Source organism: Thermobia domestica, chromosome 8 (genome assembly GCF_964235325.1).
Source record: "Thermobia domestica chromosome 8, izTheDome1.hap1.1, whole genome shotgun sequence".
Lineage (NCBI taxonomy): Eukaryota > Metazoa > Arthropoda > Insecta > Zygentoma > Lepismatidae > Thermobia > Thermobia domestica.
The window spans coordinates 85,886,043-85,908,546 of record NC_137461.1 but is presented as its reverse complement, the minus strand read 5'-3'; the positions used below and the strand labels follow the sequence as shown (position 1 = coordinate 85,908,546).

Genomic DNA, 22,504 nt, shown 5'->3' with positions numbered 1-22,504 from the left:
AAGCTGCTTACAACAGTTCTACATGATTTTCATTTCTATAGCTAATCTGTATCTTCATATACATTTCAAGACTACTCAGAACTTCTTTTTTTAAAAATAAAGGAAACAATATTAAGCGACTTTAACAAAAGTACTAAAAAGTAGAAAATAATAAAAGAGCTTAAAAGCAGAAAAAGATAAAAGCGTGAAAAGCAGAGAACAACAAAAGCTCTAAAAAGCAGAAAATACCAAAGCGCTGAAATGCAGAAAATAATAAAAGCGCTAAAAAGCAAAAAAAAAAAGCATAATAAAACTCTACAAAGCAGAAAATAATAAAAGCTCTAAAATGGAGAAAATAATTTATTACTACTATCTGTAAAAAATTTTGAAGTCAGTGCCAAGCCAAACAAATTAATATTTTGTAAAATTACCATCCAAATTGATATTATATTAGTCATAAATTTGTTTGGCTTGGCACAGGTTTAAAAATTGTTATAGATCGAAATAAATTAAAATTTTTTAGGACTTTTGTTGAAATTGGGTAATGTTCTTTATATTATTTCCTGCTTTTTAGTGTTCTTTTAAGTCGATTATTTTTGTTAAAAGTTTGTTCAGTTTTTTTTTCACTTTTTCGATAATCCAGCAGTTTAGTTAGGTACCTAAAGTAAATTTAGACCACTGACTATCTATAGAATTAATGGACATTAATCGATATATATTAAAGTAGGTCTACATGTTATGGATTTATGCATGAACATACATATGACACTAATACTATCAGAGGGCGGCACAGTGGCTCTGTGGTAGTGCAGTTATCTGGTTCAATCCCCGGCCAACTAAGTTTGCGGTAAACACATCGTGTCTGTGGATTTTCTCGGGATACGTGCATTCGTTTTCTTCCGCATTCTCACTCCATCGATTCTTCCATCATCAGTCACTTGTCTTAATAATCCGTCCCCTTAGCCTAAATGGCATAACCATGGGATATTAAACTGAAAGATTTCATTTCATTTCAATATTATCTCTTGTTAAAGAGTTTCATAGGCTAACTCTTAAAGACTATCATCAGGTCCTGATAAAACTTATATGAAACCTGCGAGAAAGTATACTCTTTGAAATTAAAAAAAGAATAATCAAATTCTGTACATCTATGTTCATGTTATGCTTGAACATGTATACAATAGAGTCGGTTAATTACGATATTAATTCTGTCAGTCGTCGAGAAGTTTCATCGTCTAACTCCAAAGACTATCATCAGATCCTAATGAAATTAATGTGAGTTCATTTGAGTTCATTGGGAAACCATATTCTTTCAAACAAAAAGGAATCAATATTAATCCATCTATTAAAGTTGTGTGTGATCATACATACAATTATGATATTAACACTGTCAGCCATTGAAAAGTTTTTCATGATCTAGCTCCGAAGACTACTGTTAGATCCTCATGAAATTCATAGGGGATAATTGTGTAAATATACTGCTTCAAACAAAAAGAGAATAATCAAAATCAGTGCACGTATATCTAAGTTATGCATAAAGATACCCATTATACATATATATAAGGTATGTTAGTGAGTGCCCATTAGTTTTATGAGGGTACTTTCGTGTCTTCCCACTTATCATTTCACCGATTCTTCCATCATCATTCACTTTTCTTAATCATCCGTTTCCCTCAACTTAAAGCTGATATCCGCGGTACGTTAAACTGAAAGATTTTATTCTTTTATAAAAGTTATGAGGCTGGCAAAACTGTGCACGACCCAATGACGCTGCTACGTCCATCTTCACTCGGCAATGAAGTTAATGCTTGCCATTGACTCAGTACAAGTTTGAATCTTTTCCAGTTGCTACGCGCTTATTGAAAGCGTTTGAAGTGAAATCGTGTTTGTGAAATCCGTTACGAATATGGACCGGCAATAGAGTTTGATCTACAAGCTGTTATCAAATTTTGTGTAAAGCTCGGCGAATCTGCTACTATGACTTATGAAGAATTACAAACAGCTTATGGAGAACATTTCGAATTCCGGGCAGAAGTGTTCAGATGGCACAAGTCCATTTTAGAAGACGTAGAACAAGTGGAAAACAAATCTCGTGCAGAAAGATTTTCAACCTCAAACGGATGATAATATGGAAAAGTGAAGTCTCTTGTAAGGCCATACCGTCGATTGACGACGAAAATAATCAGTTGTGACTTAAATTTGAATGTGTTTACCGTCCATCAAATTTTAACACAGGATTTTGATATGAGAAAACTGTGCGCCAAGATAGTTCCAAAGAACCATGTCTCACGGCAATTTCCAGCAATCATTTTTTTTTTTTCAGAAAGAAAACATTTCTGTGGCTACTCAGCCCATCTATTCGCCCGCCGACTCCAATCTCTGTGACTTCCTTTTATTTCCCTAGCTCAAAAACTGCTTGAAAGGGGCGCCATTTTGGTACTTTGGATAATATTCAGATGAGTGTAACCGATGAGCTGAAAGGTATTCCAGCAAAAGCGTTCCAGCACTGCTACGAAAACTGGAGACAATGCTTCCATTGCTGTGTAGCTGCCCAAGGGAACTATTTTGAAGCGAAGAAACGGGGCGAATTAAGAACTTCCTTCTATTTGAAAGTCGGTTAAAAATAAGAAATATAAATATTTTGTCAAGATTTGATGCTTCAGCAGAATTGTCTTCTGTTTCTACAGCTTGATTTGGTAACTGAGAAAGCCAATTACAACATAGGAATATTTTCAGTAATGCAGCGACCACATAAAACGTGTCAACGTCAAAGGTTCTAGAGCTTGAATTTTAGTATGTTATAATTGTTACATGCTGAGCAATTTCTTACATCAAAAATTTTAATTTGATTTTTGCACAGGAAGTTTACAGTTAAGTGTGTAAATTCATGAAGAAAAGAAGAAACAGCATATAGGAGAGCCTCTTAGTTGTTAGTATCGATGGACTGTTACATTGTTAGTATACACAGAAGAACAGTAGCGTGTTTATAAAGTAATTCAGTCTTCATGTGAGCGACTTAATCTGGGGAACAAGGCCAATGGTCGTAACTGTTCAGGAGACGTAACCAACGAAGTAATTGTTTTACTTATCTTTCTAATAATTTCTTTTATAGTTGACTTGATCACCCTCGAACTGCGTTTAATCACTCTTTTGCTTAATCAGCAGCAAGATGGATGATATCTATGACATTTATGAACTAAGCGATGTTTACGCGAAATTAAGAATTTCATTTTTGAATGACAAAAAAGATTATTGATTCTTAGAAATCAACAAAATGGCTCAATAGTGAAGTAAAATGAAAGTGTAATTGCTCAATTTGCCCTCAAAAAGAATATAGACATAATATTAAATGACATCAGCATTCCCTAGGAGTACACAGAAATCACTAACTAAAAATTACATAATAGAACAACATTAAGCATTACCTTAAGAACCCAACACTTCTCCATGTAAATTAAAACAATCTGCAAACAATTCCGCGATAATTTTTTTGCAATCATCGGTGTTTCTTTTTGCATACCTAGGTTATTCGAAGAACTACATTTATAACAAATTTTCTTCCCTGTAGAAATACTGTTTGTGAATTATTACAGAAGTTTTTCTTGTTTCCCTTGTTTTATAACTTGGGTTGTCTTTTAATGTTCAATATCTAGACTTAAAGGAAATAAACGTGACAAATTATTCATCTATGCAAGAAAGCACTAAATCGTTTCACATCACTTAGTAACTGTTACTATCGCTTGTTAAACAATAACAACAGTAACCTTATGATTGTTGATTATTTTTTAAAATAATATACCTACAAATACGAAAATCCCATTGTATAATTTTTATATTCTTATAAAAAATAAAATAAAAACCGAGACATTAATACAACAAAGGAAAGCTCAAAACAGATTAGGTCCGATCCAACAGATGTAAGTACATGGAAGAAAATTAGAAATTGGAAAAGAAACCAGATAATACAATTAACGAGGTTAAAACTTCACACGAGATTAACACCGGGTTAATTATTTAAAATCCATAAAAGAGACAATCTGGGCTGTTAGTGTGGGAGAGGAGTTGGGAAACTTAGATTACATAATTATTTAATGTGACTAACTGAGAAAATTTAGAAACTACCTATTACATTAAATTTATAAATATCAAATCCAAGGCCTGTACCGGATAAAAAGTTTATCACTAAATTGTGATGTAATAAATAAAGCTTTGATCTTGTATTTACAGTATAAAAACGTTATTATATAGAAAAAATAAATAGTAAATAAAATTTTATATGTCCCAAGATATATATATATATATATATATATATATATATATATATATATATATATATATATATATATATATATATATATATATATATATATATAATATAAAGCAGACATAAATATATACATATTCGGTCAATATTTAGAAGAGAGAAAAAATACAATAAGAAAAAAAGAAAAAAATTGAACTCAACATTAATGAGAAAAGTAGAAAAAAAATTATAAACAGAAACAATAATAATGAACATGAACAACAGGGAAAAAGAGAAAAGCAGAACAAAAAGGAAACTAGAAGAAAGAAAAGAAACGAATATGAAGAAATGAAAGGAAAAACAAATTTATAGCGTCTATGGCGAGCCAGGTAAAAACACCTGCGCCAGTATGAAAACTTCTTCAAGCGGAGAGGGTGGATGGATAGATGGAACTGATACATCGAAAACCATCAGTTGTTGAGTAATATTAGACAATGCTTATTCCTGAAAAAAGTATTTGTGGTTGTTTTACCGCATGTGAAGTACTAGAAACTATAAATCTTATGGTTGATGGCTGTTTTGACAAATTAATTGAGAAAAAGGTTTGTAAAAAGTATCACTAAAACTGTTCACGTATTATTTGTTCACACGGATATTTAGGTAAATGTTGGACTTATAATATTATGAAACCAATAACTGGTTACCGAAGCTACCTTCTCGAGCTTTCTTCTCAATCAGGATAGTACGAAGCAGTCTGAAAACATAATTAGCTCTGTATTGGGACGACAAAATGAAAGATTATAGCCAGAAGAAGAAACACATTAGAGGTGGAAAAAAAGATAACTATAACTCTTTATAGTAAGGCTTCTATGTTCTTCAGAAAATAACACTGAAAGGGGATTTTTGAAATTAGGTTTCTTTAAAAAAAAATAAATAAAAAAAAATTAAATCTTGACCAATGGCCTTTAGATAAAACATGAATATTTTTGTTGGATAACTGTAATTTACACGATTAAACTAAACATAATATTTATAACATTAAACATCTAAACGTGTTTCATTGTGGAACATTCGTCTGAATAATGACAAATTTTAAAATGCAATTGTTAAAGTCTCCTTTGCCCTCTCTCCTTATCTCCGTTCATCTAATCTTGATCAAAGCTGACGATTTTCGTCCCAAATACCAAAGAAAGTGCAGAAGATATTCAATAATAAGGAAAGCAAATACTTTTTTTTTTTTTAATTTCGAAACATTCAAGCTATCCTTAAACATCTGTGGAAAGTGCAGTTTGATTCCTCCTATCTTGTATTTTATTTTTTCTTTCTTTAATGAATTGTTTCTTAAAAAAAAAAGTTATTAATGTTTGCAATGTACAGAGATACCAACAGTGAAGAAAAGTTATTTAAAGGCTATTAATAAAGAGGATATGATAGCGAACATGGCCATTTTCCTATCGCTGATAGCACTATTTAGTTTCATTGTTAGTCATAATTCTCACTACATTTAGGAATGATAAATGTGAATTAATGAATTATAAATAGATTTTTTTGACCGGAGAGAAAGAGGAAGAGTTTTTTTTTTTTTTTTTTAAAGGAAAAGTGTCTTTTAGTTACCTTTATTAAAAAGTTATTAAATAAAATTCACAAATTACAAAGGATTGATTCTACAATCGTGAGGAGTAACATAAGTTACGTTTATAATCTGAGTTTGCTCTTTATTTCAGATTTATGGAGAAAAAGATGCCGATGGTTTCTATTGGGGTGAGGCTGGCGGACGAAGAGGATTTGTTCCTTGTAATATGGTGTCCGAAGTTCACGTAGACGACGAACGCGTTGCTCAGGAACTTTTGAAGGTAACTAAATACTTACATTCATGTGTTGTTTTCTTTTCTCTTCTCTCTTTAATACATTCCGGATGTCCTAAGTGGAGTATAGACATAAACATATGGGATAGTTCTCAGCTTCTCAGTGATGATGATGTGTACTAAGTGATGAAAAGTTTTTTTTTTCCTGAAGTACATTTAAGAGACCCTATCACAGCGAAATTAAAATACCGCTAATTTTACAGTAATTATGCGATATCTTCAAATAGATAAAAAGATAATCAAAAGTGGAACAAGAGCTCGCTAGACAACATTATTTTACATGAGATATCGTTATCATGACTCACTTATCTGCTTTCAATTTCCAGTCATTTAAAAAATCGGCATTTATTTTCGCGTTTCTAAATGGCTGCGAACGGAAAGCTACTAGGTGACTCCTGATAACGGTACCTGATGGAAAATAATATTGTCTAAAGTGCTCTTATTCTACGTTTCGATTATCTTTTATCTAGTTGAAGATATCACATCATTACTGTAAAATTTGCAGCATTTTAATTTCGCAGTGATTAGGCCTCTTAAAACCGTGATTTCAATATTACAAATAAATGAAGAGCCACAGTTAACAAATTAGGTACAATATTTTTTTAAAAAAAGTTATACAGTTACATGCAAAACTTTTGTAATCAATACTTTAATTTCAAAGTTAGATGTAAAAATTTTGGAATCAGTAGTTTAATTTTAAGAACTACACATTCGTGAACTATTTATTTCTGTCTCTTTCCTTGTCGTTATTTCTTGAAGTTTACCATCCCTTTTTAGCACCATGGCTACTACATCTACGGCAACACCGTGGTAGATATGGATTTACAGTTTTAAGTGGAATTTGCACTACCGTAATGCGTTCAAATTTCAAAGCGATTCCAGCAGGGCAGGCTTTCTCTTTCCTTGTTTTTTCTCTTCTTCTTTTTTTGTCTCTCTCAAGTCTTCGTTTCATCTTTCAAAACTTTCTTTATATACGTAATTAAGATACAAAGGTTTAAAATGGCCGGATGTTACTACATTATTTTTCTAAATGTAACTTATATTAATATTATAAACGGTGATTGAGTTCACCGTATATTTTTAGTAAATTATAGATATTTTGCTATTCACTTGTGTGCTAATTTTGTAGTTAAAATCACATACGCGTATAATCTAGATTTTGTCACAAAACGGGAAAATGTGGTAAATTTGAAAGTGCTGTTTTTAATTCTTTTTTAAAATTTTGTTTTTTAAGTAACGGTAAAAATAGACCTGCTTTTCTATGAGTTCTTGATTATCTAATAACGAAGCTGTGTGTATCGGAAGTATAAAGAGATAGATTAATAAGTATCTGTGGTGCTGGTAAAATGGTAATTTCCAAGGATGTTATAAAATAGAGGATCTGCCTATATGTATCTTCATCCTATTAACTCACTGAAGCCAGAAAACAACTGAGTGTCGGCAATAGCCGAGTTTGATTGGCTATTCTCGTTTCCGCCATGAATGTTGGCTCAAAACATTGCGATCGTATTGGGCGGAGCGGGCAGAGTAGAGGTGGTAAAACTTTGACGTATGGCTTCACGATTTTGTTATATAGGCAAATCCTCTATTTTATAACATTCCTCTATCCTTGGTAATTTCATTATTTGTTCCTTTGTTTTGTGGGAAACGGTATTCATAAGAGATGAAAAACGTAAGATGTTTATAGCAGTATTACATAAAAGAATAAATACTACGTCACGGATTAAGTATTTACGTGTGTGAAGGTTAATACAAAGGAGAGATGCAATTAATATAACCCTTTTCTACTATCAGTTCTATTAATAATGAATATTTCTTCGCGTACTAAGTCATAATGAGTTGCTTGCACTTTTCGAATCATAACTTCTTCAAAATTATTCAAGTAGTAGAATACAGAACAAACCCAGTTTAAGTTCTTTTGTCAACATTCTTCTAATAGTGTACGTTATAGACTATAGAACAAGCCCAGCTTAAGATATTTTGTCGTCATTGCTCGTCTATTCTTTACGGCCCTTACGCAGAGTCGTTTTGACAGCATGATTAGCACCATACAAAGAGTTTAACTAACGCATGGTTATCAGAGGTATATTCAGAATCTCTGATTAGCACGTACTAGTTAACATGTGACTAATTAATTTAGAGCAGAGGATACCCTGGTTTAGCCTGAGTGAACTTATATTATGAGAATACATAGGCAATTAATTACCTGTCTTTCTTTCTTTCCTTTCATCGTATCGGGTGAATTAACTATCAAACAACTATTTGGTCGTCCCCTCTACAATAGCAGAACTGTTTCACAAACTGAAAAGTCAGAGATGAGTAGAAAATTTCCAGTTTTCTGATGGATATGTATGGATCGATAAATTATTTTCCCTTATAATTACAATATAATCCTTTTATTGTCGCTAATATTAATTGACTTCTACTTATTCCTGCCATAAATAATCCCTCAGAAATGAACAAGTTAATTATAATCCAATTTCGTAACTATTTGTGTGTTGTTGTGATGTCAAATCACAAAGAAAACATTTCCAATTTCGTATTTCATATATTTTGATTTTTACAGACTACACATGTGCACGTCTAAATATCCGTAGTTGCCACATTTATATTTCTCACCCGATATATTGGAGTTATATTAGTTAGTCATACTCAGATCTACTTATTAGTTGGAGTCCAAGCAGTCTCTAAATACCAAAGAGTACACTCTCTTTAGTACAGAATTAATACGACATTAACTATTTGCGTGACTAACGCTTGATTAGTACATTCTCTCTGAATACCACCCTATATGTTTTTGTTAATTATGTCCGGAATTTCTAGTATAAAAATGTTGCAAAGAATTAAAAGAAGAAGAGAAAAAGAAATAAAATTTGGGTGTACTTTCTATTTATTTATTTATTTATTTATTTATTTATTTATTTATTTATTTTTGTAGACTAATGAACCAATCGGACGAGGTCGACCACCGCCAAATAGGCCTCATGCTCGTGACCGATGGGGTGACATCTACGCCAACATGCCTGTGAAGAAGATGATAGCTTTGTACGACTACGACCCTCAAGAATTATCTCCAAATGTCGATGCGGAGGTAGGTATTGAGAAGGACTATTTTAATCCTTTGTTTCAAGCAGACAATTTCCTTTTTAATCTTATTATTTACCGTAGTCCTATCATAACCATTTATTGTACTTAAAGAACATTTCAAATGCAACACATTACTTTTGTCAATAAGAATGAATAAAAGCTTAATATATTACAATATACATAACTGTTTTTACATATACAGTGTTTTCAAGACTTAAATTTTATGGCCAATATAGAAAAACAGAAGGGCACTAAGAATCAATGTTAATATGTGTTACACACGTAATTATACTGATACATTATATTACAAGATCATAAAATGATACTATTCTGAAATTCAGCAATGGTATAAAATGTCTTCTGTTTCAACAAAGATTCAACTACTTTTTAAGTGCTTTTAATAGCAAAAGTCACAAAGAAAGTTTGAAAAAAAAAAACCTGAATACTTTTATTTATTTATTGTCTCATGTAATCTAACCAAAAAGATGACAATTAATTTTCTGCCTTAAGTTTTAGAACTGTACTTACATTCAATCTAATAGTGTGGTACTAGAAAGAAAGGTTCAATTTTCAAAATAAAACAGTATTATCAATTAGTTCAAAACTTAACTCTATTGTTAAACTCGAAGAGTGAAAATTCAAATAAATACAAATACAGTAAACTAAAATTCTAACGAGAATTGAAATTGAAAACAATAACAGCAATTTAATTGATTAGGAAGTATGGGTTTTCTTTATATCTTATTTCAAATACTATTTAATTGCTTCTTTAAATAACCAAAATCAACATTTTACTTTAAAACAAAAGTATAATGTCCCACGAGGCTAAAGGAGACGGTGATAATCAGATGAATGATAGGGAAGGAACAAGGATGGATTGAAGAAAGTAGGAGGAAACGGGAGAACTATGAAAAAAAGTCACGCATATAATGTTAGTCCACCACAAAGCCCACTTGGTGGAAGCTGATTTTATATACATGTAAGAAGTATATAGACCATATTTCTTTCACATCATACGTACAGATAGTTATCAAAATAATGGAAATACATGAAGAAAATGAAACTTACCTGATTATACGGTTTGGGATCACCGTTAGCCTACAGAACAGCTCTGATTAATTGTTGAATCGAGGCACATAAGTCGTGAATTGTTTCCAGAGGAATATTGTGCCATGCAGCGCAGCACACGTAATACCATTAGTGAGAATGGGGTCCGACCTCTAGAACTGTAGAACTGTCTACAAATGTTTAGCAATTTGAGATTTGAAGATTGCGCTGGCCAAGGCAGGTATTGTGGTTCATCCCGATATTCATAAAACCACGTCTCAAGAGTTCCAGCAATGGAATTGTCACATTATTATCTTGTGAAAGCGCGTCATTAGCTGAAAACAACATTTAGACTATAACATGCATATGGTCACCTAATATATTTACATAATCACTGGCAAGTATGCGTTCCATGAGCAAATCATAGGATTCACGATATACCGACGTAGCATCACTGAACCGTCACCATGTTTCACGATAGCAATTCGAAACATGAACTTCTTTCCGTCATGCGTCCATCATACGTGGAAATGAGATGAAAGAGGATGCATCGGACCATATTACGTTTCCAAACATCGTCTCTCCACTTTGTATATTCCCGGCATCATTTTCATCGCGCTAAAGCATTGTTGACCGTATTCAGCGGTTTGGAAATTGCAACCCGACCACGGATATTCAGATTGTAGAACTCGCGTCGGACTGTGATTATCGTAACAAGCTATATCAGATGCTGATTTAGTTCCACAATCATTTTGGCTAATATATCGAAATCTATTTATTCACTACAAAGTTGCTGCCTAAAGAACTCGTGTAAGACAATATACGCTTTTGCAGGTGATATACAGAGTAGAAATAAATCATAGTCCATTTAATGTTGAACAAAGTTATCATTACAAGATACTCCACTGCCCTACTGTACTGTTGAAAACATTGTCAATGATCTATTCATATTCAGCTACAATCCTCAATTTTTGAGTTTTTTTTTTTTTTTTTTTTTTTACTTAGATTAGTCTCTGAATGCTGTAACTTTATTTGTGTAAGAACACATTTTCTTTCATTTTTAAAATTTATTCTTTTGAGCAATCACTCAGACTAAAAGTTATTGTAACATAAAACAGAAATCAAACAGATATCATACAAATAACCAGGATACAAATATAAATACGAGAATTTCTCATGACATGAATATGAAAAATTAAACTACCAAGTGCGTTCTTTTGTTTATCGATAGCACAAACGTATTGTGTTCATAGTTTTCAACATAATTCACTTTCAAACTCGATGAATTATTTATAATCACACTCTATTGTATCATTTTTTTCCCAAAAGAATTTCATAGACTCGAGAAAACTGTTTATGGACCATGTACAATCGAAGCTTTTAATCCATACTAGCTGTTTCTACTTCTGCTTTCTCTTACTGATTCATCTTCTTAGCCTATTGGACGTGACTGCGTGACATTAAACTAAATATATCATTTTACATCTTTTCATTTTATAGATGATAGCAAGTGTTCACAAATTGTTTTTAATTTTAATGTTCATCTTATGAAAGTCATCTTAGTTCTTTGTTTTGTTGTTCATGTACCTACACGTCGGAATTCCTATATAGTAATCCTAGCCTCTTTGCTGCTACTCACCACATTTACTGTAAATTATTAATTATGTCGAGCATGAAGTCTGCAGCTACTGGATACCAATAATAGTAGATGTGCTCTCGTTATTCCCAGGTGGAATTATCCTTTAATACGGGTGATATCATCTATGTTTATGGGGAAATGGACGATGATGGTTTCTACATGGGTGAGTTGAACGGTCAACGAGGGCTGGTTCCCTCCAATTTCCTGACAGAAGCTCCACCAGATTACGATGCTCGACGGCGAGAAACGCTGGCTCCCCATGACAGAGGTCGCGAGAGAGGGCATGGACCAGGAGCTCGCGGTCCACCACCTCCACCGAGAGAAGGCATGAGGATGGATCCTAGAGATCGGAGAAAAGGTAGGTGTACATTATACAATCAATATATCATTTTCTTGAAATTCAGAATTGAATATATATAAATTCACATAACTTATCTAGATTTGAATAGTATATTGTATTTAAATTATTATAAATAAATAATTATTACAGTTTTAAACAAATCTTTAAGGCAATTTAGTGAATCCGCAACTGTACATTTTTTAAAGTAAACTGTGCATTACTATATCGATTACTTTCGTGAGTTCGCAAGACTGTTTCCAAGGACTGGAATGACATATAAGCCTATTATTACAAAACGTATTGATATATTTTATTTCCAAATTAAGAGCTTCTAATACTTCTATAACCCAGAATAAATGTTCCTTTACCATCAGGACTTCTATAATTTTTTTGACTACAGAAGCAGTTAAACGTTTGTCTTTATACCCGTGGCATAATATACACGGATCACCAAAATTATTACGGCCTTTTGAGGGTGCATAACAGTTTAGTGTACAAATACAACTTTGCAATTTCAATAATATATTTCTCTTAAACAAAATAAATATATAGAAAATTCCACCAAAGCAATACAAAGTTTATATTAATAATAAACTGCACTTAAAAATTAAAGTATTTTTCAGTCGGGTTGAAGAGTGTATGTCTTCTAGTTAAGAAAACTATGTGCAACCTGTTAAAAAACAAGTTTTACAGTCACTTTGCTTATTTCCATTGCCCTAATCGGAAAGATCTGCTTTTTCAATATTTGCTTTTCTAAAACTTTTCAGTTTGAACTTTTGAAACCTTTGGAAGAATTATCGTCGTTTCCATATTTTATCACAAAGTAATATACAGTGTAATCTATAAGAAACAACGAAGGAATACACTGTTAAACAAGGATAATAATTATTTACAACAATATTGAGGTCTCAAAAGAATAAGCTTAAAAATATTGCGTTTTCAGACATAATTTATGTGACGCATACCATTATATATATACAAAAATTAAGATTTATAGCTGTTGTATTTTACAATGAGTCAAAACTGTAACGTAGTAAAAGCATGTGAGTCTAAAATTATACAAAGGAATATTAGGGATCTATCTTATATATTTTATATATAACGTATGTATCTCAAATTTTTGCATAGAAAAGGGTCACTAAATTTAGGGCATAGAGTCACTAAATTTTGAACACAAATAGATTTTCACCAGATCTAATCGCGAACGAAACGGAATTTTTGACTTTTGATTCGAGGGGGAATTGGAGGGGTCAAAATGTATACAAAAAGTGTGTACAGTGGTCTACATTATGCATGTTTGATAGAAAACCCGACAGTTGTTCATGTCACCTATGTTATATACATTTCAGGGGCTCGTTATATATATATATATATTTATATATATCACGCATTTCTTTAACTTTAAATATTTTGTATAAACATTATTCTTCCCGTGCGAAGAACGGATACTTCTGCTAATATAAAATATTTAAGAAATTTGATATCTTTTACTCAAATTGCGCTTTGCTTCTAGAAGAACTATTTATTGGAAAAAGTTGGGGAGAGAAGGAGATCCTGGGTTTCTACGAACCTGGAAAAGCTGGAAAAGTTAGGGAATTTATCTTACTTTCAAAAGTCCTTGAAAGAAAGTAAGTTTTATGAAAAGCTGAAAAAAAAAAAAAAAAAAACTGGAAAAGTTATGGAATTTTAAGAATATATATTAACCTCTCTAAACGCTTTCTTCTTTTAAGCTTATCCGGCTATTTGGTAGAGGATATTTTATAAAATAAATTAGTTTGTTTTGCAAAACTTTTCTATCTTCACAACGCTATATACATATACATGCATAGTAGATGAGGTACTGTCTGGTTAGGAAAAAAAAAATATTTTTTCACATCATATAAATATAGACCAGGAAATTTTGTAAATCGTGACATAGAAAACCTAGAAAATCAGGGAATTTGTGCTCGCCAAATTAACGGAAACCCTAAGATCATTATAGGAAATAATTAAAAACAGGAAAAGTATCTGGTTAGGACTTTTTTAAAACGGTTAAAGAGTGTATTCTGAGGGTCGTGCTAGAATGTATTATGGGAAGAAAACGAGAGAGGGGAAGAAATGATTTCAACTGGTTGATGATATTAAAGAGAAATATTAATACATCAAGACAAAATGGTTATGAGCACTTCTTTTGCATGGGAGCTTCTCAGCTTGTGGGCTGCTAATAACTAGTAGCAATTTCAATGATAGTGTTGTTAATGATACAGATTTATATAAAAGATAGGGCCGCGATGGTTCAGTGGTAGAGCGTTCATCTCTGGCGTATGGGGTTCCTGATCCGATCCCAACTACCGTCAAGTGAGCCTTGTGGCGGACAAACAACATGTGCGTTGGTTTTCTCAGGGTCTCCCATTTCCTCTCACTTTTTCCATTTCGCCATTTCATTTATTTCTCATCACTCACGTGGAATGTAAAACTAAAAGATTAGATTTTGTTTCATTTTATTTATATGAAAGATAAATAATAGTAATAATAATAATAGTATACCAGTTGTAATTAAAACATTGGAATTAATTAATATCAGTGTTAATAATTTTTCAGGCAGCATTGAAACCAAATAGTTGTCTTATTATGAAAATCTGATTATGAAAAGATGAATTTTCGTGCAAGAAATTTTGAGTACAAGGAAAATTACAGATAGCGAAACACGTCAATATTTGCAGTACCAAATTGTTGCAACATGTTTCTATATAACATAATGTAAAACTGTGACCCAACTTACGAATTTTCTTAATACCTGCGGAACATTTATACGTAATGGAGCAATACTAAGTTGACTTAACTTTAGTTTTTCAAAATATATTGACAGGAATTACATGTTGCGGATTGACTTTATCATATAATTTCTAAGAAATACAAATTTGAGATAATTTAATTAGTTTAATAGTTAAAAGAAAATTCATTTCCACATGTGATTATATATATATATATATATATATATATATATTGTTTTTAACATTGTTCTTGTCTTAATTTTTATGACTGTAAATAATACCTGCTACGAACATTGGATCTTCAATTTATAATGAAATTGCTATGGGAATTCGTAATTGTATTATAGGTTTAAGAATATTTATCAATATATTATATTATTTAATATTGACCCTAGATATTTACTTTTGGTAAATGTTTATAAATGTTCATAAGTATTAATCTTATTATATTGGAAGTGTGGAATAACATTACGTTTTAACATACTTTCATCTATCGAACCTCCATTTATCATAAATATCCCCTTCTCCTTCTATCATAGATCATGTATGTATATCCTGTATCGTAGTATTAATATTAATTACCATTTAGTTATTACCGTGTAATTATACCTAATGGTTATGTAGCATTCTGCACTTCCTACATTGTGAAATATACCAAGCTCAGAAAATAACTGTGAAATAACTTTACTAAAAATTCAGGAAATTAACAATTTCCCTTTTAAATATATAATAATGTATACTTTGGTGTGTGTACCTTTTTTTAATTAGTAGTTGTTGTTATTTTCAGTTACTTTTTTTTTCGTTCCCAGTAAATCTGATTACCATGTATTTATTGTAGAGAAGCTTGAATTTGTGTGCAAAATATTACTACCATGAAGAGATTTTGCACCGTCAATACTTAACGAAGACTGTCTACCTTTTACATCCAATCTCCTCCACAAAAAAACCCTTTACGAGCAGCTAGGCAAACCAATATATATATATACATAAAAAAGTAAATAACCGGATCAAAACCAAGAAAGGTCAGGTCGGGTCAGGTTGTGTCTTTTGTGGCATTGCTGTCCTCTTTTTCTATCTGAATAACTCACAGCTTGTCCCACTCTCAGCGCCATCTGAGGTCTTGTATTAGCAAACTGTAGAGTTTACCTTCTAAGTGTTATAGCACGACAAAGAAATCAGTGCAAACGGAATATTAGTTTGTGTCATAAGTACAGCTATGCAACTGTTGTAAGTGTTTAATAACCAATAATTGTTGAAGATTTTTTTTTTCAATTTTTTGATTGTAAAGTCATTCAAACATATATTACTTCTTACATTTTTTTTTCTTTCAATGTTTGACTGGAAGGGTTGATTTTAGTACAGTTTCCTTTGCAAAGATGGAGTGGTATAATTAAAAATATGAAACTGAATTGAAGATATAACTGATAAGGTAGCTTTCATCGAAGATAATGTATTTAAAGAAAACAGCGGTGTTGCTAGACAATTTTAAGAAAATCTTAAGTCCGTTGTATAAAAAAAAAAGTGATTTCTTGATTGCGAATGGACAAGCTCAGGTCCTGCATACTCCTTCTTAGTTACCAGCGACATAGTCAGTTATGACTTGGTTGCTCATTCCTCTTGCCTTATCTAACTTGATATTTTCTGGTAGTCATTTTGTAGAATCAATCCACAATTTTAAGGGAAGATTTTCTACTTCAAATGAGCACACTTACAAATTTTAAATTATTTTTAACACAATACTAGTTTGTATGAAATAACATTTTCTATTAAAAAAAAAAAGAAAAAAAAACTTGGCGGGGGTGGCCTTCGTTTTCACTTTGCCGAGATTAGCTCTGTTGTCTTGGTTCGTTCGTTAGCAGATAAGAAAAACAAAAAATAGAATTAGATCACTTACTTCGTGCATTTCATCTTCTATATGTTAGGAAAATAGGTTTATGTGAATAATTTGACATTGTTAACATGTCTTAAACAAAATCCGAGTTAATACTATTTTTTAAAAAAAATCTTAATGTTACTAGATTAATACTAGAACCTGTTCGTTTTCGTAAATAGGCACACTGGTCACGTGATCTGGTGCGTAACGCCAATGCAAGAAAGAAATAAGAAAAGAAAATAGAAAATGTCCATATCCTAAAATAAACCTTAGCAGTGACAGTGGCGAGTAATAGGTCTTTGGTCTGTGTGTAGCAAGAGTGAGGGCAGCTTGACCGCAAGACTGATGAATGTATAATTCATCGTAGAATGAAACGCGATTGGGTCGCCCCTCACAAACTTCCCACCACTATCTGCTGTTTCCATGGGAGGGAGGTCTGGTATACCAAAAAAAATAATAATAGTAGTTTATATTCTCGCTATCCCAACGTGAACATTATATGCTTTATTTTATTTTAAGGTTACTGATTGTTATTTTGGGAGATGACGGGGTCATGCGCTGTAGATAAGAGAAGGACTTCCGAAGATTGTTAAGGAAAAATCTCTTCAAAGCCGGGATGCTCTGGCTGTTATTGTATAGTCCGAAATGTCATAATGGGAGAGGTCGGTTGCCCACAGTGTGCGAAGGAGCTGTGATATCGAACCTTGATCTGACTACAATCGAGAAGCCAAGACAAAAATTGCGAACAGTTCAACTTCAGTTAGTAAGCTGCTCATTTTTTTTATTATTGTTAACCAAGGTTACATACCTTTCTTAGTATTTATAGCCTATATCTGCCTCCCATCTCGTAGTACCTGTATTGTAAAGGTATGAGTTGTGCAATAAGGTCTATGTCTGCTATTGAGATTTTTTAAGTTATCCGAGATAGAAATGGATAAAAATATCTTCTTGTAAAGTATGCTAGCATAGAGTGCACGAAGTTGTTGCCTCTGGGCGATACTAAGCATTACTCACAGCTGATCAAGAATAAAATCTCTTTGCACTCTACTTAGGTATCTAGCAACGTTGCTGCAAGGAATTATATATTGTGAGAATATACATGTACTCAAAGAGTTTTATGATTTTAGTGAAGTTGCTTTGCGACAAAAACAAACAAACGAAAAATAGTTACTTTGAACTGATCGCTTGGTCGTGCTATACTTTCTGTCCATATTTTTCTTCACTCTGGGTATGAGTGTTTGTGTTTCCACACAACGTGTTTTCTTTTCTTGTGTTGTTTCAAAACCCCTTCCTGGCTCTTAATCCCTAATGGAGTTGTTGAAGAGGACGTGTTTGACTATGTACTGTGTGATGAGAATGTCCTATGTACATGAACAAGTTAAAAAACACTGTTAAAATACACTGGGGCGGAAAACAAAAAAATCAGCAAACAATAAATACTTTTTTTAAAAAAAGTTTTCTTTTGCATCCTTGCTGCACAGTAAAAGATATCAACTGTGGAATGATACTTTACGAAAAAAGGCTATGATTGTTCTTTCATTTTTTTTCCTTGTCAAATCTTGTAGTATTCCAGACCTCTTTAACTTCTCTGTATATTGTATTTTTTTTTTAGAACTTTGCTACAATGCTGTAAATGTATGTTGCCCTCCGTCTTCCTTTCAAATGTCCCCCCTTTTCTCATATCACAAGCTTTTTTGTTTCCTTCAAAGCTTTCCCCCCCTTTCCACCCCTTTACCTTTTTGATGTGTAATTGTGCTTCTTTTTTTGTCATTCTTCTTTGTCCGTGGTCTTGTTTAAGTGTGGGCAGTGTGTTGTGGCTGGCAAACAAACAGATACAGGGGCTAAGCATCATATACGTATATCTATCTATCTATATATATATGTTATATATCGATACACTTGAACTCCAAGTTCATTCAGTAACATTTTTTTTTCATACATGTATACATATGAGTAATTTAGTTTTTTTCCCCTTAATCTTTGCTAGCTTTATGATAGCTCTTGTTTCCTATCAAATTTAAAGCAGTGATGCTACTAAAACTAAAGTTTTCACTTGTTATTTTTTTAAAATATATTTTGGTTAGCAAAATTAGTTATACCACCATATATTAAGCATGTTGTGAGTTGGGATTGGCCAATTCTAAATAGGAAATAAGAGCTTTAAACACAAGAAAACGGAAAACGAATATTAATCAAACAGTTCGTTAGTTAAGATTCTATTTAGGTCTAAATAATGATAAGAGACTATATAAGTACATGTTTTTGGTTCGTAATCTACAGTGTTGCCAGATTCACATGGAAATTAATCGTAAAACTTTGCGAAAGAAAAAAAGAATCAATGATGACAAGTAAGTAAATTTTTTAACTTCTTGAATCAAATATCGAAAAGAACAAGATTGGTAATTTATCTAGCAACACTGAACTTTCATACATATAACAATTTATTTTTAAAAACAATTTTCGATTTTTTTTTACGTCTGTTTTTATTCAAAAGAAAGAAAGCTTGGAAAAGATTATAGATTATAAAATGACTGAATGAACTGGAATGTAAAAAAATATACAATTAATATACACAGTCCACAGTAAACTTGTAAAGTAAACAACAGCACAAGCTTACACAAAACATCCCAGCCACTTGCAGGAATCAAAATATTTGTGTCTCCAATGTATAGAAGTGCTGTGGTGTTTACCTGGTTTGTACCAGGTCTGCATGCTTACTTGTAGCTACTATTTCGTTCAAAAACTCTTTGCCATATATATTTTTTAAAAATTCTCTCCATGATTCCTCTCCCTAGCTCTTAAACTAATATCTTCCTCCCAATTTCTTTGCTAGATGCCTGCCCTCCTCCCCCACATATAGATAATAGAGCTGATCGCCAGGTAAGTGAATTGCATGGCCAATGCTTGCGTACTTTCACTCTTGACTTGACAGTTTTTTGCTAGTGTGTGTTTTGTCGCTTCAAAATAAATATACATACATATATTTTTTCTTCTCTTTCCTCGATATTGAAAATAAAATTAAAAAAAAAAAATAGAAAAAGGACATGCATTCTTTCCCCTCCCCTTCACACCCTACTTGGACAAATGGCGTGCCATTATCAATGACGTGTTTTAAGTCTTATAAATCAGCATTAACACGGTTATATATATATATACGCTTCTCAGTTTTTGGTTTGTTTTCTCAATTTTATTTTTTTGGTCGTTTTGTTTTATTCCCTGTTTTGTTCGATTCTTTTGTCTATTATGAAACTATTCTTGTTGTAGTTGTTCTTCGAGACATCTTGTTTAGTTGGTCAAATAAATATTCTTTCTCTTTTAATACAAGCTAGCTCTGTTCAAGCTGATGCTCTTTCTTGCACTAGAAATACATTAATTTACTCCTTTCGACTTTGTCTATTAGTATAAGTGTAGGCGAAAGAAAAAAAGAGACTGAAAAGCATAACTTTAGTTTTCACGATCTATTTGTAACAGAAATTTATAATTAAGGGTAAAACTAACATATATTTCTTATATTTTTAAAAAAATATATATATGAATGCATAAAAATTAAAAGTAAAATTAAGTTTGTCCAACAGTTTATTTTTTTTTAAATTGAAAATAAATGCAAAACGAAAAATGAATAAATAAAATAAAGAATGAGAATTATAGCTTCGTATACCTTAGAAAGGTTACAAAGTAAAGAATTCGTTTTTATCATACAACGGTGTTCAAGCTGGAAGATACGTTATACGCATACTCTCAAATCATAATTACGTACGTCTCAGATGTGAACATGTCAAATACTATTTGCTACCCTATACGCCAGTCCCTCTTTAAGTTCTTGTATGTCGTGAACTCTAAATTCTAATTTGAATTTTTGTTTTAAATTTATATACATGTATATAGTTATATAATGTGATACACCAAATGTTTCAAAAAATGACGAACCAAAAGTGTACCACTTTGTAGGGAACATAAAAGCAAGCAAGAAAAGGAAAAATGTTAAGCACGAGTGAAAACAGCGCTTCCTTTCAAAGCTTTAAATGGTTTAAAGTACAGAAAATCAGTTTTGGAAGAGTTTTAGCTTGAAATCTATGAGACCAGCTTAAGTCGTGCGAGAAGCCATACACGAACTAGTAAAAGTTATAAATAAAAGTTATATTCGTAGCAGTGAAATGTATCATACTTACACGCCAGGCTTTATAAAAGTAAGTAAAGTACTACGGGAAAAATAGAACTTAGTGTAGGTGCACATTTCTGAATATTTGTCATCTACTGGTAGTTTAGTGTTCGCAAATATGGACATGTAGATCCAACTTCTATTAGTTATTGCACAATTTCTCGAATCACTTGAGCTTAGTTCATTGTTTTCAAAGTTGAGAACTTCAAACAATGACGTTTTTCGAACTTTTGCTGCTTATAGCTCTGAAAGAAGCAATTTATTGGGCCCTTGTCCATTAGAAATTTCTCTTTCTTTCTTGGCTTAAGGTCCCCTACACGGTCGTACACTTTAGGTCTATCATTTTCCGAATACCTGGTGTACATAAAGCAAAACGAGAGAATTTTATTTGGCACACCCTTATTGAATTACTTAGCTTCTTTAGTTCCTCAAATAGATACGTCATTAGCGTTGATCAAGTCTACTAAAAATGTCAGTTTTGTCCTAAAATATTTGATGGTTTTCGAGAAGATGTCCCAACTATATGGATATTATATATGCTTATTAAAGTTCGATTAATTTCAATGTTTGTCATTAAGTATCACATGAGGTATAGCTAGTCAGTCACAAATGCAATCATATCACAACAAATTTTGAGTGAACACAACAATGGAGTAGTAGAAAATTAATACTTATAAATTACAGAAAGCTCTTTATTTTTGTTCGAATTTTGAATTGTGCTCTTACGAAGAAAAATTTATCCATTTTAAATCTTTGTTGTAAGGTTATGAGTTCCTGAGAGTGTAGGGAAATGGTTTACATCAAAATGGCGATCTCTAAAACAAGATTACGTGTCAACTACCGGTATATACATAGAATGTCTTGATACTCCTTCTAGTGCAAGGCTGAGTGTGGTTTCGAACAATCGATTTATCGTAATTTTAGTTGTAATACTAAAATTACAAACGTATTCCCCCTTTTTTTCTTTTTGCGGCATGATAATTTGCATATTCAAATCAGTACTTCTCCAGTTGCACTGTTTTTTTTTAATGCATGTAGAAGGAACGAAATGAAAAACAAGACAATATAAAATTATTAGAATTTCTGTTCCATTTTTTTTGCAATAAACCTGAAATGCTAAAAAAAGGAAAGTGAGATTTTAAATCATATCAGAGATAATATGCTATGTTTAAATACTGATTTTTCCACAGTTATAGTATAGGAGCTATGAATAGTTACCCTAACATAGTAGAGTGTTATTTTTTTAATAACCACTGTAGTTAGGTGAAAATCACAAGTTGTGATTTTTTATTGTGATTGATTGAATGAATGAATGTGTAGTGCTAATTATTATTTTCTGAGCCATATTTAGTAAAATAAAAAAAGAAAAACTAATATTAATACCTTTTTCAAAACTAATTTTTATGTAGACTGTTTTAACTACGACATTTTTTCAAGCTTTTGCATGCCTCAGAACGAAATAATATTATTAATAAAAATATTTCGTAGTTTTATATGTAATTGTTTTCATGTGTATTGT

The 22,504-nt window shown here is 31.9% G+C and overlaps 1 protein-coding gene across 9 annotated transcripts in view; it reads left to right on the top strand.

Moving 5' to 3' along the window:
• The window catches only part of Rbp (RIMS binding protein), a 591,180-nt gene that overhangs the window by 556,244 nt on the left and 12,432 nt on the right, over window positions 1-22,504 (top strand). For 7 of the 9 annotated variants that reach the window (XM_081768676.1, XM_081768673.1, XM_081768675.1 and 4 more), the window contains 4 exons: window positions 5,947-6,075; window positions 9,026-9,178; window positions 11,930-12,218; window positions 19,660-19,706. In XM_081768676.1, the coding sequence (XP_081624802.1) occupies window positions 5,947-6,075; window positions 9,026-9,178; window positions 11,930-12,218; window positions 19,660-19,706 (618 nt within the window). The remainder of the gene's footprint in view (window positions 1-5,946; window positions 6,076-9,025; window positions 9,179-11,929; window positions 12,219-19,659; window positions 19,707-22,504) is intronic. The other 2 variants (XM_081768672.1, XM_081768677.1) reach the window with 2 other exon arrangements.